At 56.4% G+C, this 22,772-nt stretch overlaps 2 protein-coding genes and 2 long non-coding RNA genes across 5 annotated transcripts in view; 1 reads left to right on the forward strand and 3 right to left on the reverse strand.

The window, feature by feature from the left end:
- Positions 1-2,262: 2,262 nt before the first annotated feature.
- On the forward strand, positions 2,263-13,601 carry LANCL2 (LanC like 2). 2 transcript variants are annotated; one of them, XM_036327276.1, is made up of 9 exons: positions 2,263-3,063; positions 6,114-6,231; positions 6,673-6,880; positions 7,714-7,861; positions 9,252-9,398; positions 10,565-10,747; positions 11,038-11,214; positions 11,726-11,798; positions 12,630-13,601. In XM_036327276.1, the coding sequence occupies exons 1-9, from the start codon at positions 2,857-2,859 to the stop codon at positions 12,731-12,733; spliced, it is 1,365 nt and encodes a 454-aa protein (XP_036183169.1). In that variant the 5' UTR covers positions 2,263-2,856; the 3' UTR covers positions 12,734-13,601. The 2 variants fall into 2 exon arrangements, with proteins under 2 accessions (XP_036183169.1, XP_036183170.1); XM_036327277.1 differs by lacking the exon at positions 2,263-3,063 and adding an exon at positions 3,256-3,874.
- LOC118665912 lies at positions 6,793-10,022 on the reverse strand. Its single transcript, XR_004970765.1, has 3 exons — positions 9,546-10,022; positions 7,199-7,537; positions 6,793-6,932 (listed from the first exon to the last, which is right to left on the reverse strand). It is a non-coding gene; the product is annotated as an uncharacterized LOC118665912 (long non-coding RNA).
- Positions 13,245-17,999, reverse strand: LOC118665913. The gene is made up of 2 exons (XR_004970766.1): positions 14,384-17,999; positions 13,245-14,202 (listed from the first exon to the last, which is right to left on the reverse strand). It is a non-coding gene; the product is annotated as an uncharacterized LOC118665913 (long non-coding RNA).
- Positions 18,000-19,249: 1,250 nt separating this feature from the next.
- VOPP1 (VOPP1 WW domain binding protein) overlaps positions 19,250-22,772 on the reverse strand; it is a 34,727-nt gene continuing 31,204 nt past the window's right edge. The window contains exon 5 of the mRNA XM_036327278.1: positions 19,250-21,603. Within this exon, the coding sequence (XP_036183171.1) occupies positions 21,413-21,603 (191 nt within the window). The 3' untranslated portion in view covers positions 19,250-21,412. The remainder of the gene's footprint in view (positions 21,604-22,772) is intronic.

The raw sequence follows: 22,772 nt of genomic DNA on the forward strand, positions 1-22,772 counted from the left end.
TTCGTTTCCTCCTCTGGGAAAGTAGGAAGCGGACAAGATGGGACAAGTCAGAGACCGCTTCCAACCCCAGTCCTGCCAGGCCCTCCTGCGTGCGGGCACGCCCTGTGCCTCTGAAAGGCCCTCACCCTCAGAGTCACAAACATTAGCAACCTCTCACGTTTGCTCAAACGAGAATATGAATGTTAAAGTCCTTTAAAAATGGAAGTCATGTACAAATGCTAAGTCAGCTTAATCTCACTCTCCAAGGCCCTTTCAGACGAAATGATTTCATTCATTTCCTCATCCATCCACCTACCCATCCACCTACCCATCCACCTACCCATCCATCCATCCATCCACCCACCCATCCATCCATCCACCTACCCATCCATCCATCCACCTACCCATCCACCTACCCATCCATCCATCCATCCATCCACCCACCCACCCATCCATCCACCTACACATCCATCTATCCATCCATCCATCCATCCACCCACCCATCCATCCATCCACCCATCCATCCATCCATCCATCCACCTACCCATCCATCCATCCACCCATCCATCCACCTACCCATCCATCCATCCACCCATCCATCCATCCACCCATCCATCCACCTACCCATCCATCCATCCACCCATCCATCCACCTACCCATCCATCCATGCATGCATTCATTCATGAAATATTTTAAGTGCCTATGACGTGCCCGCACTATGTGAGGCCATGGTAAAGTAATACCTGATGCAAACACAACCCCTGCCCTCACGGTGCTGTGGGCTCGTGGAGGAGACACACAGCTAAATAAATACGCAAATACTTTCGTGATCCGGTTACACAACCTCTTCCACATTCTCCCTTCCCGTCTGCTGTAACCCCACGCTGCCATCGCCACACTGTGTCGGATGCCCAGGGCACAGTGATCACAGGTGGACGCCAGTCATTTTTATTATTGTCAATTCTTCTGAGACTGTACGCCCCTCAGGGTCTGTCCCTACCCATGTAGGTCTCCTCAGCGGCCTCCAGGTTGGCCCCCACTTCCTCACCTCTATTAGGAGGGTGCCTCCTTATTGTAGAGAAACAGGCAGTGCTCAGACACCCTAGCTCCGCTCCAGTCCCTGCTCACACCAGGCCTGCTGGCCGCAGAGTCCCTGCTGAACTTGGACTCAGGCCATGGCCCTGGAGAGGTTTGTGTCCTCGGGTTGTGCAAGCCCGTCCCGCCTAAGGGCCTCTGGTTTCTCCCGCCTCTGAGTAAAATGAGAAGCAGCGGGGCTCCCCACATGGCTGGATAGGCAGCAGGTGGCCCGCGCCCGTTACTGCCTTCACCTACCAATCTGCCTTCAGGTGTTCTTTTCTTGACGTGTAAATTGTTTGAGATCTTTCTTTTTCCTGAACATAAGCATGTATCACTATGAACTTCCCCCTGAAAACTCTTGTGCTGCATTCCTTGCGTTGTGACATATTTCCATTTCCATTTGTCTCAAGGTGTGTTTTATTAACCCTCACCCTAGGAAGTGTTTTTACTGATTTTAGAAAGAGGGGGAGGCAGGGGGTGGGCGGGCCTCCAGGGGGCCTCCTCAGCAGGCCCTGTGGGACCAGCTGCTCCCTGTAGCTCTGAGGACAGGGTGCTCAGTAACCCCCTTAAGATGGTCACACACACGCCTCGGTCAGCAGGGCGTTTGGCCATCAGGCAGGCAGGTGGGGAGTCAGGCCTGCCCGCCTTCCCGGTGCTCCGTCGGCTTCCCCGGTCCTGTCACTGCTGATGCCACTGTGCCCCTCGCTCGGCTCCACACAGGACCCCCGTGCGTCCTGTGGCCCTTCGCCCTCACCACTGACACCGGGTCCGAGCGCAGGAACTTCCTTTCCCTGTGCTTTGTCATCGCCTGGTACCAACTGGCACTCAATCAGTTTAAAGGGGGAGGAAAAAGTAAAATATTTCCCTGGAGGAGGAGAAATCATTGCATCGATTTGGCTCCAAATAATTAAAGAGCCACGAGCAGAGAGAAGCGACAGCCGGTGCAGTGAGCCCTGTCCAGGGAGGCAAAGGCTCCTTCCTGCCCGTCCTCCGTGAACGTCGGGGGACCCTTGGCGCCCGTTCAGTGTTTGGATCAAATGTGCCTTCACACTGTGTCTTGGTAACAAAGACATTCGTTCATTCAAAACAAAGGGACTGAAAATAAATTTAAAAAAAAAAAAAAAAAAGGCCGGTGGCTCCTCCCCCGCCACCCCTCCCGGCCGAGGAACGGGAGGGCCGCGCGCCCCCCCGCCCCCCCAGACTCCGTCCGTGCGGTGCTGGCGGTTCTGCCATCTTCCCGAGGCGGTTGTCTCCCGGATCGGAACCAGGAGCTGCTCCCAGCCCGGGGCCGGCGGGAGGAGATGCAGGGGGAGGACGGCGCGCCCGGGGGCCGCGGGCGCCTTGGATGACGGAGAGTCCGCTCCCGGGCTCCCTGCGGGAACCGCCCCTCGCGGCCGCCCGGTCCTCCCGGGGATCGTGGGGCGGGCTCGGCCGCGGGAGGCACTTCCAGCCGGGGCTCCGGCCCTACCAGGCGCGGGCCGGGCGGGCGGCGAAGGGACGGGGCGGGCGGCCGTGACCGGGCTCGGAGCCGCCCAGCGCTCCCCGCGGCCCGGGCAGCGTCCGGCCGGGCGGGCACCACGTGGGGCGCGCCAGCGGCGGCCAGATGTGCCGGCCCGCGGCCCCGCGCACAGGCTCCCGCGCGCTCCCCGGCCGCGCCCGCCCCCGCGGCCCGCCGCCCTCCTAGAGGAAGCCCGGCCCCGCGGGGTCCCCGAGCGGCCCCCGGGCGAACGCCGCGCCGGAGGTTTGTCCCCGCGCGCGCACCGTCCCGCGCGGCCCCGGCGCTGGGCCCGGCGCGCGGCGATGGGCGAGACCATGTCCAAGAGGCTCAGGTTGCACCTGGGCGCCGAGGCGGAGATGGAGGAGCGCGCGTTCCCCAACCGCTTCCCGGACTACGAGGCCGCCGCCTCCGCGGACGCCGCTGCCTCCGCCGCGGCCGAGGACACGGACGGGGCTTGCCCCGCGCCCGCCCCCGACGAGCTCGGCCTCCCCTTTCACGACGACGGGAAGGTGAGTGGCGGCCGGCGACGGCCCGGCCTTGGGCCGCGCCGGGTGGGGGGGAGCCCGCGCGGTGGTAGCGTCCACCCGCCCCGCCCACCTGCGCGCTGGCGTCACGGCCCCGCCCATCTGCGCGCTGGCGTCATCGGCCACGCCCACCCGCGCGCCGCTCGCTGCGCCGGCCTGCGTCTCGCCCTCGCCGGGCGTGGGGAGCGCGTATCGGTGTCTGCTCGCCCCTCGCCCCTGCCCCGCTGGGCTCTTCCTGGCGGCGCAGCCCCGGGGGTGCGGACACTGCTGGTTTGGGGCCTCTTTCCCCTGGCGCCGCGTGCCCTCGGCCCTGGAGCTGCCCTGATGGGGGGTCTGCTCGGGCGCCCCGGATGGTGGAGGCGCAGGTTTGATGGCGGGCGACGCCCTTCACTCCGCCTCTGCGCGAGCCAGACGCACGCGCTGCGAACCGGCCCCCGGTGTTCCCGCGGCTACGGCGTCTTCCATTTTCTCGTCCTGTTTGTCACTTAGGAGTCACGTTTTTTATAATAAAAGGCTTATGTTGACGGCTGGCGAGCATTACACAACCCATGGTTCACGCCGAGCACCAGCTGCCCCTCCGCCGCCCTCAGTGAGGAGGCTGCTGCCTGCGCGGTGCCGGTGCCGGTGCCGGTGCGGGAGCGAGCCCCGCCCGGAGAGCCCGTAGGAGCAGGAAAAGCCGGGCAGCATGCAATGCACGCTGACTGTGAAAATGCTTTTTCCCCCTTTTTACCCTTTGTATGCAGTGAATGTGATTTTCACCCCAACCACAGGGGCGGGCAACAGCGGGTTGACAGCTGTGAGTTCACAAAGCAATGTTTTTTCTTGTATTGTTATCATTGCATTACATATTCTTCTATGTGGACAGCTGTAACCTACCTTTGCTCACTCCTGCATGTGCAGACGGACTCCTGTCACAGCACAAATAACTCCTGCGGCTTGTGTTCTCTCTGTGCGGTTAGAGATGGCGCCGATGTCAGGGTGGGGACCGGGCTCGCGGAAGGAGAGGGGCGTGGGAATTGTGTTCTTGGACATGGGGGGGGGGGGGGGTTGTGATGTTAAAAGGGGGAAAAGTCACAAGATAAAATGAAGATGGATTAAGTTCCACTATCTTCCACACAGATACTTTATGGTTGGCTGATCATTACATTTTTATCGTTAAAATATTATGTCAAGACTGTAATGAAGATCGATAATATCAAAAGTATGCATTTGGCTTGAGAGACCTGGAATTTCATGAGAACAAGGACGTTATGGGTGGAATGGTGTCTCCCAGGAAGATGTGCGGAGCCCTCACCAGGACACCTCCCCACGGGAGCTTGTTTCCCTGTTAGGAAATGTCCTGAGTTAAGGCAGGTCTTTCTGTGCAGGGGAGAGAGGCCAGTGCCGCTCCCCTCGGGGAAGGTGTCCCCGCGTCTTACTCTCAGTGTTAGAAGGCACATGGGCCTTTCTGTGAAAAAGAAATCCACTGGTATTCGGTTCCAGGGCCTTGCACCCGTTTAAGGTGTAAACTAACAGGTGCCTCCAGGGTTAAGTAAACCTATGGAGTTCTCACACCTTACACTCTGGTCACTTAATTCCTAGGGTTTGCTTTGACTCCACACCCACAAATTTCAGTAAAATTTGCCCTGAAAGCACCCAATGTGCAGGAACATAAAATCACTTTCTGTTTTTCTTTTTCTTCCTTGGACTTCTTATTTACATGGGGCCATGAATTCCTTTTCCTTTTCAATTGCATAAGCGTCTTTTCTCTCTGGGTCCACAGAAGGACATTTCATTATGATAGCAAGTCAGTTTGTGAGGAAGACACAATTGTACATTTGTCTGTACCTAATAACAGACTACAAAATACACGAAAGCAAAAAAAATAAAAAGTGCAGAATTAAAGGAAGAAATAGACGATAGACACGTCTGCCATCAGGGATTGTAATGCACCTCTGCAGTTGGCATAGCAACTAAATCTTTTAAAAATCGTCAAAGACAGAAACATCTGAACAACTGCATGTGTAAGAACGGTGCTAAGTTTCCCTTGAGGAAGAGTGCGGGCAGTGGGTGAGAATACCTCCTTCCTTCACTGTTAACAGTGTTGGTACGTAATACTTTTAAAATATTTTATTATCATCTGACTAGAGGCCTGGTGCATGAAATTCGTGCACTGTTGGGGGATCCCTCAGCCTGGCCTGCACCCTCTCCCAGTCTGGGAGCCCTCGCCAGCCGTGAGCCCAGCTTCTGACTGAGCAGTGCTTCCCATGTGGGAGTGCTCTGACCACCAGAGGGCAGCTCCTGCAATGAGTGTCTGCCCCCTGGTGGTCAGTGGGCATCATAGCGACCGGTCATTCCGCCGTTTGGTTGATTTGCATATTAGCCTTTTATTATATAGGATAGGCACACCATAATATTTGTACTTATTTGCACTGCATTGATTGCTAAAGTGATTGACCATTTTTGCATATGCCTGTCACTTATAAGTATTTCTCCCTTGTCATTAACTTTCTGACTTAAATTTATTGGCGCAACATTAGTTAATAAAATTATATAGGTTTCATGTGTATACTTCCATAATACATCATACATTGTGCTGTGTGTTCACCAAAGTGAAGTCTCCTTCCATCACCATTTATCACCCCTTTACCCTCTTCTACCTCACCATCCCCCTTTCCCCTCTGATAACCACCATAGTGTTGTCTGTGTCTGCAAGTTTTTGTCATTAACTTTTAAACCATCTTATTTTCTTTCACTTATAGAAGTTAAAATATTTGTGTAATCAAATCCACCACTTTTCAATGGTTTTGTTCCTTTGGTTCTGCAACTTATTTTGTGTAATCCTACTTAAGACTTGTAGTCTGTGTAGGGCATTATTGGATTTAAAAACTTACCTTAAAAAAACCAAGGTACACTCTCCAACCAATGAAGCATTAAAATGGGCCAGGCAATGTAATTTCTGCCTGTTAACATTCTTACGACTTAGCCTGTTAGAGTAGTTATTACAGCGTTGTCCTGTTCTTGTGCCATTTATATTGATGTCTTTGGGTTCTCAGATCATTCACACATTCGCAAGGCGGGTCCAGACCAAAATCAAAGATCTGCTGCAGCAGATGGAAGAAGGGCTGAGGACCGCGGACCCACATGACTGCTCTGCGTATACGGGCTGGACAGGTGAGAAGGGGCTGCCTGCCTAGTGTGTCCTATTCTTAGATTGTGATATGTAAGACTTGGGTTTAAAACTCCTTTCTCTTGTAAAATGGTAAAGTTCTCTACCCTTTAGATGAAGTTTTGAACTGTCTTCCTAGAGGAGATGCTTTGGAATTTTATTTCTAAAAAATTCTGCCTGGCAGTTGGAACCTGATACGTCGTCTGCCGCATGTCTATGACATTATTTGCCCTCACATACGGTGTCTACAAAACTGTGTGATCAGAGCACACTTGCCCCAGGGTCAGTGTTTGTGCTACCTTTTTTCTACCCTGAGTTTTTTTTTTCAAGTCTTTCCTGTTGCCCTTCAGAAATACAGGTTTTCTGTAGGTTTTCACGTAAATGTAAAATCATGTCCAAAAGGCAAAAGGGAACGGGACTGATGCTCTTCTTGGGGACTTTCCCAGGCATAGCCCTGCTGTACCTGCAGTTGTACCGGGTGACGTGTGACCAGACGCACCTGCTGCGGTCCCTGGATTACGTCAAGAGGACCCTTCGGAATCTGAATGGCCGCAGGGTCACTTTCCTCTGCGGAGACGCTGGGCCGCTGGCCGTGGGCGCGGTGGTGTACCACAAACTCAGAAGTGATGGCGAGTCCCAGGAGTGCATCGCGAAGTGAGCGCTTAACATTGAAGTCTCTTCTCCAGACTCTCAGGGCAAGGTCCTGCTGTCAAAACATAATGAAAAACGAAGACATTTTTTAATTCATCTGCTGCTACAGATCTCTCCGAGAAGTGAAGTTTGTGTGTGAATTCTGAGCAGAGTGTGGGATCATGGCCTCACTTTCTACCCAGCTCTGCTGGCCTTAACTCGGGGAGGAGGAGAGGGGGGCGGGGCACACGCATGTTTCTTTGTGTTGCTTTGATCATTTTTCTGAGGTAATTTTTGGTTGCCTTCAGTGCATGGAAAGTAGCTTCTATGCCTCAGACTTACTGTGATCGTTGTTCTCAGGTGCAGTTGCGATGGGACAGTTAGAGAGCCCGCTGTGTGTGCAGCTGTTGGCTTCTGTTCTTCTCTGGAGAAGCAGAAGTCGGCGCTCACGGCCGCGGCTGTGGTCTCCAGCTCATGCTGGTCTGTTCCTGTTTGTTGAATGACAGGCAACTCGGGCTAATTCCCAAGCGCTGGCTACATTTTACTACCGTTTTCGTTTAGAGTTGAAGTCACTTTCTTCTAACTCTGGATTTCACAATTGAGTGTCTTCTCTTACATGGCTAGGGTAGATGCACGGTGGACATTTTGACCATAACGATGCTTTGTTACTCATTGTGATATCTGAGAGAGAAATGAGTGAAATGGACAAGGTTTTCTTTTCTGTTTTTTGATATATTTTTAAACCATTTAAATTGAAAATAAATAACAGGCAATTCCTAAAGGAACGGGGTTATCTACAGTTTTGGGAAGGTATCCTAGACCTTCTCGGGGAACAGAGACCCTTTCTTGTTGGGTAGACTTTTGCAGCTCCAGAGATCCATTGTCTGCCAAGATTCGGACCTTCCGGACGAGCTGCTCTATGGCCGGGCCGGGTATCTGTATGCCCTCCTCTACCTGAACACGGAGATCGGGCCAGGCACCCTGTGTGAGTCGGCCGTTAGAGAGGTAGGGTCCCCACAACCCGGGCATCCTCTCACCCGTCTGCACTCTGCCCCTAAGAACAGTGACTTCTAAAAGCATCTCATAAAACTAACGGGTTGCTCCTTCCTGCGTCTTCTAGGAAGGTTTTTGTTTTTAATCTGTACTCCTCTTAGGCCTGTATCCAATCAGCTGTTTTTACTAGAATCAAACAACCCCAGCTTCAGAGAGATAGCATGTCTCTCTTTCACGAGATGTCTGAACTGGTGGGCAGTCCTGGGAAGCTGTCTGGGGACCCTTCTATCTTGTCCTCCCACGTCCTAGGGCCGTGCCCTTGTTTGCATGGCCAAAGCTAGGTGAGCACCTGTGCCCAGGGGCAAGTGAGTAAGTGGAGGACGAGCAGCTTCCTTGTAAGGCCAAGAACATGAAGCTGCTCTTCTCATTTCTGCTCACATCCCACATGCAGAACTGAGCCAGGTGGCAGTGTCAAGCTCTCTGGGGCTAAGAGGCCAGGAGGCCCAGCTAAAACTTGTAGCACAGTTACCAAAAGTATGAAGGGAGTCAGGATATTAGGAGCCAGTCAGGATCTGTGCTGCAGCCTCATTACAGCTACGCGAGTCTTCTTTTGAGCTAACTAAAGCTCTGCATGCCACAGCGGACCTCATGTCACTAGGCTTTCCCACAGAGCCAGTTCTGCAGCCTTTCCCACACACAGCCAGTTCCTGCAGCCTTTCCCACACACAGCCGGTTCCTGCAGCCTTTCCCACACACAGCCGGTTCCTGCAGCCTTTCCCACACACAGCCGGTTCCTGCAGCCTTTCCCACACACAGCCGGTTCCTGCAGCCTTTCCCACACACAGCCGGTTCCTGCAGCCTTTCCCACACACAGCCGGTTCCTGCAGCCTTTCCCACACACAGCCGGTTCCTGCAGCCTTTCCCACACACAGCCGGTTCCTGCAGCCTTTCCCACACACAGCCGGTTCCTGCAGCCTTTCCCACACACAGCCAGTTCTGCAGCCTTTCCCACACACAGCCGGTTCCTGCAGCCTTTCCCACACACAGCCGGTTCCTGCAGCATTTTAGGGGAGATCACCAGTCTTTTGGGGGAAACATTGTAGCTACAAAGCAACTAAGTAGTCTAGAATATTTTTATAGGAAGTTTTTCCAGACTCTAGTAAACTTTTTATGCAAAAAAGTTTTGGTTTCATGGTTTCACTTTTTCTACTGAGAGATTGTCTACGGATTTCTCTCTGCCTATATCTATTAATTCACAAAAATAAAGATAACAGTGCTGGCTGCTGAGTGCCTGGAGATTTCTAGATGAAGCTATCTAAGGACATGCTGTTAGTGGTATTAGACTGAAACAGGATACATGTAAGTTTTTCAGACATAATAAACTGTGTCCTTATGTCTGCAGGTCGTCACTGCTATTATTGAGTCGGGCAAGGCTCTGTCGAGGGAGGAGAGGAAGGCTGAGCGCTGCCCCCTGCTGTACCAGTGGCACAGGAAGCAGTACGTGGGGGCAGCCCACGGCATGGCCGGGATCTACTACATGCTGATGCAGGTGGGAGAACACCCTGGAATACTGACACGGCGACCAGACATCAAGCAGTAGATCAAATAGGAAAACAGAGCTAAACTTGGCTCACAAACCATGCAGGCTGCACTAAGGGTCCTTTGAACCACAACACCTAAGCTTTGCTGCACTCACCCAAGCAGTGAGCTCCGGGAGCTGAGTCCGCAGGTGTCTGCGCAGATCAGGTGCCTCCGCCCACACTCCCGTGCGGGTCCTGCTGCTGTGGGAGGAGTTGCCCTTCCCATCGGGAAAGTTCCCGGGAGCACTCGGCCTCCTGTCCACGGCCCTGGGTGAGAAACGGGCTTGGCCATTATCGTTCTCGTGAGCCGCGGCAGCTCACAGCTGAGGGAAAGCCCGGCCACCAGAATAGCCTGAATCTGAGGGTGTGGAAGACGTTTTCAACTTTAGTTTCTGAAACATAAATCATTTACGTATATTCCTCACATGTGCTTATTTCAGAGTAAGCATTTTAAGCTTTATCATTACCAATATATAGAAAGAAAAAATATGTAAGTGTGTGAATAAAAAAAGCAACAACACACCAGACTGGGACAGACTTCTCTCTCCCTTCCTCTCTGAAATCAATAAAAAATATATATATTAAAAACACAAACAGCCCTGGCCGGTTTGACTCACTGGATAGAGCCTTAGCCTGCGGACTCAAGGGCCCCAGGTTCGATTCCGGTCAAGGGCATGTACCTTGGTTGCAGGCACATCCCCAGTAGGAGATGTGCAGGAGGCAGCTGATCGATGCTTCTCTCTCATCAATGTTTCTAACTCTCTATCCTTCTCCCTTCCTCTCTGTAAAAAATCAATAAAATATGTTAAAAAAAAAAAAAAAAAACACACAAACAAGCAGGCCTGCTATCCGTGCTAACTTTATGTGTTAACTTGATATTTACTCACGGTGCCAAGAGATGTGGTTAAAGTTATCCTGAATGTTCCTGTGAGGTATTTTGGGTGAGGTTTGTATTTAAATGGGTGGAAGATCTGCCCTAGAGTTAATTAACCCAATAATTGAATTGATTCTAATTTTATATGCTTCTCAGTATTCTAGGTAATTGGTACTTTGTTGCCATAAGATAGAGGTTTTTTAAAAGAAAAGAAGGAACTTTAGAAAAATAGATTAAATGTTTTGTTTTGTTTGTTTAAAGCCAGCAGCAAAAGTGGACCAGGAAACCCTGGCCGAGATGGTGAAGCCCAGCATCGATTACGTCCGCCACAAGCGCTTCCGCTCCGGGAACTACCCGTCGTCTCTAAGCAACGAAACGGACCGGCTGGTCCACTGGTGCCACGGGGCCTCGGGGGTCATCCACATGCTGATGCAAGCGTACAAGGTCAGTGCCGTCCGCACCCCCTGCTCCTTAGTGGGCCTCGGGCCGCCCGAGCTGCTGAAGGAGGAGGGGGTGCTGTCTGCTCAGGGCCGTCAGGAGGAGGGGGTGCTGTCTGCCCAGGGCCGTCAGAAAGAGGGGGTGCTGTCTGCCCCAGGGCCGTCAGGAGGAGGGGGTACTGTCTGCCCCAGGGCCGTCAGGCAGCCGAGCATCCAATGGTTCCCTAACCGGGAAGGGCAGTGTCTCGCTGACTCCCACTGAGAACCCTCCTCCCACTGCCCTGTGTCTCCTACCAGGTGTTCAGGGAGGAGAAGTACCTGAAGGACGCCATGGAGTGCAGCGACGTGATCTGGCAGCGCGGCCTGCTGCGCAAGGGCTACGGGCTCTGCCACGGGACGGCCGGCAATGGCTACGCCTTCCTGTCCCTGTACCACCTCACCCAGGACAGGAAGTACCTCTACCGCGCTTGCAAGGTGAGGCCTCTCTGTCCCAGCAGCCTGGACACTCCAGGCGGAGCCCACACGCAGCTCCCCCTCCTTTCCCCAGGCTTGTTTCCCAGGCACCGCGCCACCCGGGAGTCAGACCACACCCCCGTTCCCAGAGCCCCGCCTCGCCCGGTCCCCCCTCTCCTCTCCCCAGCTGGCACCACGCTGCACCTCCAGCCTCTGCCCCTCTCCACGCAGGAGCGTGTCTGTGTTCCCTTTGAGCTGCTCAGCTGGTTCCCATCAGGGGTGCCCTCCCCCTGCAACCCCTCCTGATTCCTTTCCATCCAGTCTCAGCTGGGTGGTGTCCCTATGGCAGACGTCCCGCTGAGAGAGGTGGCCTGGGCCCCACGCAGAGGCCATGCCCACCCTCTGCACAGCCCGCCCCGCCCTCTGCACTGGGCGCAGCCTCCCGGCCGTGGCTCGGGGAGGTCATCGAGGGTCTGCTTTGCTGCCTCCTCGAGTGAACTCTCAGTCTTGACAAGCAGTGTCGTCTTCTTAGTTTGCAGAGTGGTGTCTGGACTATGGCGCCCACGGGTGCCGCATCCCCGACAGGCCCTATTCACTCTTCGAAGGTGAGGGGGCCCCAGGTGTGGGTGATCGGGCCCCCATCTCTGTGGGATTGGCACCAACGCCTCCGGTCTTGCTCGAGCGATGACCCCACAGCCACACATACTCACAGGAGCTCACGGCTGAAGTTTACATTAGTCTCCCTGCCGCCTGCTGTGTGCTCCTGTGAATCTCTTCCCGGTGTTTTGGTCTCTTGTGCAGTAAATGCAGACAGAACATAGGGCGCTTGCTGCTTGGTAATGAGGACAGGCTAAGTTCCTCCTCTGCACCCTGTGCGGTGCCGCGTGCGTGCTGCTCTGCACCCTGTGCGGTGCCGCGTGCGTGCTGCTCTGCACCCTGTGCGGTGCTGCGTGCGTGCTGCTCTGCACCCTGTGCGGTGCTGCGTGCGTGCTGCTCTGTCACAGGGCCTGTTAGCTACTTACATGTATCTAATTACTTCAGTTACATAAACAAATGTGACTAATCAATATTAGCATTTAAAGAACATTAATACCTAGAAATATTAATAGTTGGAAAAAGTTATGAGAATATCGAAGAAAGCTCTGAAAATCAAGAGCAGTGACAGGAAGTGAGAAAGCGACATTAACAGTCTGCTGCAGGCACAGTATGTAGAACATAATCCGGGAAAGCAAATTAGTTCTACAGAGAGCCCTGGGGTGTGCGTGTGCATGTGTGTGTATGAGTGTATGCGTGCACATGTGTGTGAGAGTGTGCGTGTGCACATGTGTGAGCGTGTGTGCTGTTTTGTGACTGTTGCCTCGGTGGCTCCTGACAAGGAGGGGTCAAGGGGCTGTTCCCTCCCAGGGCCCTTCCTAAAGGACCCCCTTGATTTGCAGGCATGGCCGGCGCGATCCACTTTCTCTCCGACGTCCTGGCTCCTGAGACATCCCGGTTCCCGGCATTTGAACTTAGCTCTTCGCAGATGGATAAAAAGATGTAAAAAGACTCCTAAGCGCCCCGTTTGGACCAAAAGCCATGAGACTGCTCCGTGCCTGGCGGGAAACCAGCTGTGAATCCCGCGGGGGAGGCGGAGAGCAGACAGGCGGGGCCCTGTGTGCGGTGACCCTGGACCTGGAGCCCAGTGGCAGCTCCCTTCCCGCCTGTCACGGCCCTCCCGCGGCCACGCCCGCTCTCACCCCGTTCTCGCAGCGTCTGCATGTCTCTTGGTGTTTGTTGTGTAGGTACCGGCTGTGCTCAGCAGAAAGCCCCCCGTGCCCTTGAGCGGCGCTGGCCCGGGACACGCGGCAGCCCCTTCCCTGCAAATCACCTCCCAGCGGGAGCCTCGGGCAGAGGCCGGTGACCCCCAGTGCTCACACCCTCGCCGCCTCGCTGCTCCAGGACCGAGAGGCTGAGCAGATACGGGCTCGGCCTTCCCACGAGGGTTTTGTGCTCCCCTCGGTGTTTTTTGTTGTCGTCGTTTTTTAATTTTCTTTAAATCCTTACCTGGGATATGTTTTTCTGGTTTTAGAGAGAGAGTAGAGGAGAGAGATTGCCTCCCATATGTGCCCTGACGAGGACTCGAACTCGCAGCCTTTGGGTGTACAGGGCTGACGCTCCAACCACTGAGCCACCGGCCCGGGCTCGCCCTGGTGGTTTGCGAAGCCGGGCGCCTCGCTCTCCGGGCCGGTCCTCAGCGGAGTGGCCTCGGGACGGGCGGCCGGCCAGGTGAACCTTCCTGTGACCGCTGTGCGTCAGGGCCCCAAGCGTCCGCAGTCCTGGGCCTGGTGCGTTACTAAAGCAGACGGCTCCCCTGTCCATCGCGTTAAGTGCGTGGCTTGAAGTTCAGTGAATAAAGGTCCAGGCAGGTCTCTGTTCCGTGTCCCTGCGATTAAACTACATCAAACCTGGTCCGTGATCAAGGCATCCGCTCGGGATCGGTACCTTCCTGTGCTTTGACCAGTTGGGTGATGACAAGGTCACGTTGATGACACGTGAAAGGACTGGTCTTCACTTATCCACACGGGAAACGTGATCCAGCGAGAGCCTGGCGGACACGCTCGTGTAAAACGGGCGCTGCTCTGGGTGAGCGTACGCGCCCCAGTCCTGCCCCGCGGGGTTCAGTGTAGAAGGGCTTTCCCTCCTGGGACGGCTGGTCTGGAACGTCTCACCTTGCGAGCTGAGGCGGGGTCAGGGGGACACGCGAGGCCTCTGAGGCCTGGTCCATGTCTGGACGCCAGCAGCCCCCTCTGCGCCCTCGTGAAGGAGTCCGTGCGGAAGGCGGTCGCGGGGAATCCTGGCGCTGCTGAGCGCCGCCGGGCTGGCCTGATGGGAATGACGGCTCAGGAGCCTTCGCCACACACGCTGTTTCCAAGTCACGACTGTTCCCTCACGTGGGGCTGGTGACTTCCCGGGACACAAGTCCTCAGGGTTGTTTTTAAGGGGCTTCCTGGGCAGCCAGCACCCTGTCACCTGGAGGACATGCGTCATGAGTAAGCTGAGCCCAACCGGACAACCTGCTCCCCGCCCCCATCCACGCCCAGCCGCTCCCAGGGTCCTGCACCCTCACCCCCCAGCCTGTGAGGCCATGACAGGAGCGTGGCCCGCGCTGTCGCGTGGCCCGGGGAGGCCCCAGGGGCTGCACAAGACTCACCCCCAGGCCCCAGGACAGGGTGTCCCAGCCAGAGGGGCGCATCCTGGCCACATGTCCCCAAGCAATGAGGGTGATGCTTGGTCACCTGCGAATCCTCCATGTGTGACAAGGGCTTCTTTCGGGCTAACACGTGAGGGACAGGTAAAGTGCCTGCAGAATAAACGAGGAGCTTGTACTTACAGGTTTGCTCCTGGCCGGGAGGACTGACACCTCCCTCCTTCCCACTGGTGTCAGCAGTGCGCAGTGTGCGGCCCAGTGACCGCTTACCAGCCATTGTAGCTCAGGCCCCCATGGAGGGGACGTGGCGTGGGCCAGGGTCAGGGTCAGGTACAGTGAGCGTCAGGCTTAGCATCAGGCACGGTCAGGGTCAGGCACAGTCAGGGTCAGGTACAGTGAGCGTCAGGCTTAGCATCAGGCACGGTCAGGGCCAGACACATGTCATTTTGGAGTGGACTGCATATTGATGTCTTTGAAGCGCTCTGGGCAGTGAGGGTGCACAACAGGGAAGGGGCCACAGACAGCCCAGCAGCATTAGGGGGCTGAGAGGAGAGGAAGCGCAGCCCCTGGGGCGGGGGCTGTGCTCTCCTGGAAGCCATGAGGGAGGAAGGGGAGGGGGGTGGCGGGGCGGGGAGAAGAGTGATCGGCTCTTCCGGAGAGGAAAGAATTGGCCATGCGAGAGAAAGGGGATCAAGAATATACTTTTTTTAAGTTCAAAAAATTAACAGCGCGTTTGTGAATCCATGGGCAGGACCCAAAGGGCAGTGTTTGAAACGTGACGTGGCACAGAAAGGGGGAACAGGAGGGGGAGCTGGTGCCCAGGCCCAGACCAGCGGGGCGCGGAGCTGGGAGCCCGCATTCCACGTCTCTGGCTCACAGATGGGCGCAGACGCTGTGGGCGCAGAGGGGGTGGTGGGCGAGGTGGAAGTCTGATTTCTTCAGTGTTCTCAGCGGGGCAGCATCTGCTGAGTGAAAATGGAGGAGGAGGTGTGGGGACTGGAAGTGAGAAGAGAGAGTGTGAAGATCGCCAGGAGAAGGGCGGAGGGTGATGAGCGGCTCTCAAATGCCAGCTGCGCAGCAGTCACTGGGAGGCTCGTGGAAACGGGTTTCTGGGCCGGCCGGATCCAGTAGGTCTAGGTGGGGCCTGGGGGTGTCTCCTGCCAAGTCCAGGGTGATGCTGGTGCTGCTGCCCCGGGGACCCCACACATCAGGGGAACTTGCCCGTGGGTCCCTGGTTCCTCTGGTCACCCCAGGAAGGCTGGTCTGGACACGGGGGTGCCTGCATGATGGCATCCAGGCCCACGTGGTTGTGGACATAGGGAGACCAGTGGGTGGGCTGTGGTGTTCCTCCAGCCATGCTCAGCTCACTGGTTAGCTGGGTTTGTCTGAGTTGCTTTGTCCTGTTTGCTGGCTTTAGTCTCTCATGTCAGAGGGTCTGCTAGTTAGCTCAGGGCTGCCCAAGGCCTCGCAGAGCTGTGTGGTGGGGACTGGAGCTCATGGGGAATTCCTGCCCACAGGGTTGACGTGGCTGGATCTTTTCACCGGGGAAACACTGGGCCTGTTTCCGGAGTCCACCAGCGCCCGCCCAGCCGATGCCCAGTCTCCTGCTGCAGGTGACAGAGGGAAGGGGAAAGCGAGCCGGGGGCCATCTTCACCAGAGGGCACTCTGACCTTCACCCTGACCTTGTGTCCTCTGGGCCAAAGACCAGTGTTCTCTCCAGAAGAGAACCTCTAGGTAGGGGAGGGCCCTGACCCTGCTGGGCGGCAGGAAAGGCCTCCACAGAGCTGACTGGCAGCTGAATAGCCAGTGGTCAAACCTCCTCCCTGCCACCCAGAGCCCCTGGGTGCTGCCCATCCCACAGCCCAGGGCCAGGGCCTGGGTAACTGCCTGGGGGGCTCCTGCTGTCCTTGCTGTGGGCTCAGGCTCATGATGCCACATTCAGCTCTGCCTTCCAGGGTTGTTGGGAGGATGAGATCAAATAATCCAAGTCAAGAACCTAACATCATGCCTTCTCTGTGAACTGGGGGATTAAGGGGTGACCTCAGATGACGCTCGCTCACGGGGAAAGGATTGTGATGGTGGACTGGTTGCCTCTACTGGCTGGCACCCCCTCCCTCACCCCTGGAGCAGCAGGCTGGCCCCACCCCCAGGAAGGCAGCTTTCACGAGATTTTGCAGCTTCAGCCCCACATCCCTGTTCTTTTTTCTGGAATGACAGTCCTTCAGGGAGCTGCTGGCCGCTCCCACTTTGGTGCTGAGCTTCCGCCGCACACCCACAGATGGCCAGCTCTGCTAGGGGGACGTGGTGTGTCATTTACAATCAGCACATATGATTCATCGGTACTATTCCCAGTGGCCTACTCAAGGGATATAGCCAGAGTGACTCTCCATTCTCTACTCTAGGTTCTCCTCCATTTAGCAGGGTTAAGCTCTGGAGAGCATGGCATCTCTAATGTACAATATTGACTGTCGAGTTGGGCATCGTGTGAAGTCCTTGATAAGCCTATCGCATTTGGTGATCCAATCTGGCCCCACAGGAGCCTGTGTGGCGGTTTCCCTGCCACATTTCTCTACCTGGGAGGCAACTTGGGGCAGGGAGGTCATACCACGGCTAAGCTGTGGGGCACAGATTCCACGAAACCCAAATTTACAGGAGTAGCAACAAATATTTCCAGGTCAAGGATGAAAATGGAACTAACTCCCATTCTCGCTGGAGGGTGAGGGAGATAAGCCATTAGAATGTGCAGCGAAGTAACTGCACAACATCTTAGTGGACAAGGACAGCAAAGGTATGCTCCACATCTAAGCATTAAATCACGCACATAAGCTTTCCATTCCTGTTTTATACCACGTTCAAGCAATTACGGTTCTCAGTGCTTCAGTCTACTGTGTATTCATGGGACACTATAGTAAATGTTACTGCTCTGACATAAGCAATCGGTGAGCCCCAGCAATGACTGTCTGCGGCTAGCAGGACACAAGCAGACACTGTGCTCCTCTGGAAATACACCCACCATCTCTGACGTATTCCTTCCAAACAAAACGAGGACCTGAGTCCAATCACACTTCTCTATAGAACTACCAATGTACACGAAATGCAAACACCGTGGCGATGCCATCTGCAAATTCCACACTGTGGGTACAGACAAAAGACATGGTTTAAAAACAAAAACAAACCAAAAAAAGCGAAGGGGTAAGAAGGAGAGAGCTGTGTAACCTCAGAACCACCTCAAAATGGCCCTGTCCCGCGTATGGAGACACTGAGTTGCTTTTCAGAGACAACAGACCAAAACCCATGTCACGCAGCCAAAACAGGTGCGGAGAACTCTGACCCCCCAGCTGCTTCCGGAACCAAAGTCTCGCCCTCCCCTCCCTACATGCACGGAACTACAGGACGGGGACACAAGCGGAACCTGAACCCAGGAACCGGAAGCGGAGGGTCCGCTGTCCAGGAGGATGTGGTGCTGACGCCCCTGCACCCCTTCTCTAAGTTAAATAATGCCGCCAGCGGCTCAGGTCGCGGCACCTCCCCACACAGTGCCCTGTCCCAGCCGCCCGGCTTCCGTGGGAGGCGCGCGCGGCCGGCGCCTCCGCCCCGCCGGCCCATGGCCCCTGCCCGCCCACCCCCGCCCCGGCGCCTGCTGGGCCCCAGCCTGGAAACTGACAGCGTCTCCCCCGCCGCCTTCTCCGCAGACCCGGCTTCCATCTGCTCTGATCTGTCTTCTTCCAGTTCCGAAACTGCTCCAGATTCTTGTTTTCGTACTTGTGTGCCTTGAGAGCCACGATGGACTTTTCTTTCTTTCTTTTTTTTTTTTTTATTAAATCCTCACCCGAGGGTATGTTTTCCATTGATTTTTAGAGAGTGGAGGGGGGTGGGGAGAAACGTGGATGTGAGAGACACATCGCTTGGTTGCCTCCTGCACAACTCCGCTGGGGCCAAGGATTGAACTTGCAACCCAGCGCATGCCCTTGACCGGGAATCAAACCCGAGACGCTCCAGCGTGCAGGCTCTACCCACTGAGCACACCAGCCAGGGCCACCTGCATTTTTTGAAGTTCAATGTGAGAGGCAGATAAAAGCGAGCCTGGCTTCCATCCCCAGTCCTGACCTGGGCCTGTAAGGGACCCTGCGTCCCTCTGCAGGGGTAGCTGGTGGCAGGCCGCTGCCCCGAGAGGCGAGAGGCGAGAGGCGTGTGAGCCAGCTGGGACCCAGCCACCGGGAGCTGCTGCCTCGTCCGGCCTGTTTCCTGTGCTGTCTTCAGAGCGAGAGAAGATGCTGCTTTTTCGACGTGATCTCCACGCTGACTCATCTAAGTGCAGCCAATACACCCGCCAATAGGTCTGTGAGACGCACAAGCAGAGCCACAGGTAAAATCCAGGCTCGCCTGCTGTGGGAAGCCGGTCTGGGCTGAGTTTACCTGATTGCTGCCCCTCCCTTCCCACCTGCTCAGATCACTTTTCCTTCGTTAGATTTTTAAAATGAGCCCGGCCGGTGTGGCTCAGTGGTTGAGCGTCAACCTAGGAACCAGGAGGTTACAGTTTGATTCCAGGTCAGGGCACAGGCCCGGGTTATGGGCTCAATCTGCAGTGTGGGGCGTGCAGGAGGCAGCTGATCCATGATTCTCTCATTTCTATCTCCCTCTCTCTCTCTCTCTGGAATCATTAAAAAAAATATTTTTAAATAAAAACAAAATAAAATGTGTTGATGAATCAAAACTTCCTTATATTCTCTGATGGCTTCTAGTCCAGTTTTCCAGAGATTGGCTGCGTCACACCCCCCACCCCCACCTCCCACCCCCACCTGCCGAGGGAACCCACTGCAGGTGCCTCACTCTGCCCTCCTTCCGCTCCCAGCACAAACAGTCAGAGCACATGTCCAAAGGCGTTTTTATTCTGCGAACATAGGAAACAGGACGCTGTGGAAGAGAACAGAAGAGCACGGAGCCACGTGCTGCAGACACGTGCGCGGTCTGCCCCCAGTTCCCTCCTCACCGCGGGCTCTCCGGGGCCTCCCCCCAGGAGCACCCACGCTTGAACCTCGGCAAGAGGGACTCCCACCCGTGGAGCAGGTTCTCACCCAAGTTCTAGGGGCAACAAAATGTATCTTACACAAACGTGGGATATAAAACTGCCGGCGCTGCTGAGACCGCCCAGGCTCTTGCTATCCAAAAGGTACGTAAGATTTTGCATGGACAGGTGGGGCCTCTTCACCCGCACCTGGTCCAGGGCCGGGCAGCTCGAGGGTGGTTCGTTATTTAAGAAAAAAGCCAAGGGGCCAATTGAAGTTAAAAATGCAAAACCAGTGACCTGGAGGAAGAGGAACTTTTAGACCCTTGTTGTCGTTGGTTGTAAACAGCAAATGTTGTGCTTTGTCAACTCATTTCACTCGAGGACCCGGGTGTGCGGAGGGCCTGCAGTCGGGGACAGGGGTTCACAGGTCGCACGAGGGTGACCAAAGACACGGGCACGAGTCTGCGCTCACTAACTGCTCCCCAGGGCGCTGGCTTGGTCCCAGGCGTCTCCCCTGGAATTCCCCGGGAGGCTCCCAGGGTCTCCATCCTCCCAGGAAGGTCCCTCTGAGCAGTGACAATGGCCCCACCCTGACTCCTCGCCACTGCCCTGGAGACAGGCCGGAGCCCAGGGACAGCAAGACTCCTGGCCTGGGGAACAGAAACCACCGGCAGCCCCTGCAGTGACATGTCCCGATGCTCCAGTCCAATGAGTAACTATTTCTCAAGAGGCTCCGATTAGTTCATTTCAAAAGTAGGCTCCCTCCACCCCCCACCCCCACCGTGGAACCGCCACACATACAGGGATCTACCTACGGTCTGGCTACACTGCCTTGCCCTTCCTACGCACTAGCCAGCAGGGCTCAGTCTGGGCGCACACACACCAGCGGCATCACTAACTGCACAGAGGAACGGGGCTCCCGCTCACTGTCCGCAACCCCAGGACGGCCATCAGCAATCCTGGGGGCTGCCCACAGCCCTGGGGAGGGGTTCTGAGCCAGGTCTGCATCCTGACCGCATCTTCTTGATTCGCACATTGGTTAAGTTGTCAGTGAATCTACGGGGACTTGTGACGATCTCCCTGCAGTCCCGTCTTTCTCAGCAAGCTCCTCTTCGAGCCCACACAGCTGCTGACCCACACAGGCCACACACAGCCCCGCCCGCCCGCCGAGGTGCCTTTGCTTTGAAAGTGTCCTTCATCAAAACCCAGGGCCAGAGCTGCTGGGGAGGCTGTGGAGACTGCTGGTTGCGATCAAAGACCGGGGAGCTGCTGACACTCTGGGGAGACACTGATGAGAGTCCGACCTCAAAGGACAGCGCTCTACACGCACTTCCATAAATACACTAAAAAGAGGGAACGCGATTTCTCCCCAAGTCAGACAAGCTCCTAAATGCCACGTCCCGGCTCGAGGCGCGGAGCGATGTCCCACGAACACAGAGCGTTCCTCAGTGACCTGCAGGCAACTGCAGACACCCATCCGGGCCCTCACTCCCAGCCCTGGCTGGGCAGAGGGGTGTCCCTCCTCTCTGGGGAGCGATGGAGACAGAAAGTGCGGGAGGTCCTTGTTCACCAAACGTCTCTCTAGCAGCTTCTTCAAGAGGAAAACAGACGGGACGAGAGACCCCCAAAGCTGACCCTGTGGGGCCTCAGTCCAGCGGCCGCCTGGCTCAGGGCTCCAGCGGGGGAGGCGTCTCCCATGCTCTCCCCACGCCCGGCCCTCACTGGCTCCCTCCTCTAGTCCTGCCTGAGGCTGAGGGCGCGCCACCTTCGGGGGCCGGCCCTCGGGGACTGTCCACACTCTGCCGAAGCACAGGCGACATCAGAAACAGGACGCGGCGAGGGCAGAGATTGGTCATCTATAGAAAACGGGAGGGGCTGTGCTTGCTCTGAGGGTGTCAAAGAGGGACGTGCCCTTGTGGCTCCTAAGACCGTTCAGGAAGCCAGCGCTGATGGGACGCGGGCGGCCGGCGACGGCTCCTCCATGTCCGCAGCGCCGCCCAGGCCGGCTCCGGGCAGCACCCCGCTACTTGGCCTTCACCACCTGTTCGTAGGGGGGTGGGGGCGTGTTGCAGTAGGAAGGGGGCGGGGGGTAGGGCACGCTCCCCTGGGGTGAGTTGGGTTGAACCTGGAAAGCCATCGCCATGGGATTCACGGCAGGATTCATGCCGGGTCCTCCGGGGTCAGTATAATACGGCAGCCCCGGTGGCTGGGCTCCTGAAAGAGAGAGAGCAGTGTGAGCCCAGCAGACACCCCGCTGCCCATTGCCCCCAGCTCCACCAGCGGCCAGGCCTCCGGGGCCAGCACGCCCGACTCAGCGGCCGACAAGGTGCCGGGTACCAGCACTCCCTGGCCTCCTGGAGCTTCTAACCTCCGGGTGCGGGTGTCCAGTGACACACACCCCGGGTGGCTAAGGGACAGGGCACAGGTGGGCTGAGGGCTCGGACCTCGCCAACCGGAACCTGGACGGAGAGCCAAGGCCACTCTGCGGAGGCCTGGGGAGCACGCGCCGGAAACACGACCCACAGAGAGGGCGCCCGCACTGCCGAGTCAACAAAACCGGCGGCAAGGGAAGTCACTTCCCAGCTAATGAACTCGGCAAGAGCCGGTTTCCTGAGTCTCGGCCAGAATCCCCCCCACCCCCACCCCCTCACCCCCACTATCCCCCCACTCCGCAGCTCCACGGCCCTTCAAGAACCATCTGCTAAGACTCAAGTCAGAAGTACGGCCGCCATTCCCACCGGCCGGGGAACATTTGATCAGGGAGGGGACCACCTGGCATAGGTGAGCCCGGCTCAGACAGGGAGGCCGCCACGGGGGCCGCCACGGGCGGCTGGGCACCTGTGCACCGATGCTGGTGGGAGCGGCTCTGCTCCAAGGTGACCCCCTCAGCTCCAAGGTGACCCCCTCCAGCTGCTCTGGAGCATGTGTCTCAGACCTGCTTCCTCTGGTCATGCTGATACCGTGGACAGAGCACTGAACACACACAAAGAACCGGGACACGGAGCGGGAGCTTGGGGCGCGCTGGGCTAAGCTGACTGAGTGGACGCAGGTCTGTTTGAGCGAGGCCTCCTTTAGCCCCGGAGACACTGGGAGCCTCAGAGCCTTCGTCCCAGTACATATGGCGGAGGGTCTCCCTGTGCTACAGTTTAACTGCATGGCGGTCTGATTCCCGCCAAGATGCCCACCGGGTGTGCGAGGGGTCTCACGCCTGCACACGTCAGACCTGGGACCTCCCGTGCTGCGGGGAGAATGAGAACAGAAACACGAGGCGGAAGTGCATCTGAGGGAGTCGGCAGGAGGGCAATCTGCCAGCCGGGGCCTCCTCTCTCTCCTGCACGTCTGACAGGCGGCACCTGCTTCCCTGGTGCGGCCGCCCACTGCCC

Source organism: Myotis myotis, unplaced genomic scaffold (assembly GCF_014108235.1).
Source record: "Myotis myotis isolate mMyoMyo1 unplaced genomic scaffold, mMyoMyo1.p scaffold_m19_p_11, whole genome shotgun sequence".
NCBI lineage: Eukaryota > Metazoa > Chordata > Mammalia > Chiroptera > Vespertilionidae > Myotis > Myotis myotis.

Coding starts and splice junctions, on each gene's coding strand:
- LANCL2 (XM_036327276.1), top strand. CDS start 2,857: ATGGGCGAGACCATGTCCAAGAGGCTCAGGTTGCACCTGGGCGCCGAG. Junction 6,232..6,672: donor TGCGTATACGGGCTGGACAG/GTGAGAAGGGGC, acceptor GGACTTTCCCAG/GCATAGCCCTGCTGTACCTG. Junction 11,799..12,629: donor GCCCTATTCACTCTTCGAAG/GTGAGGGGGCCC, acceptor CTTGATTTGCAG/GCATGGCCGGCGCGATCCAC.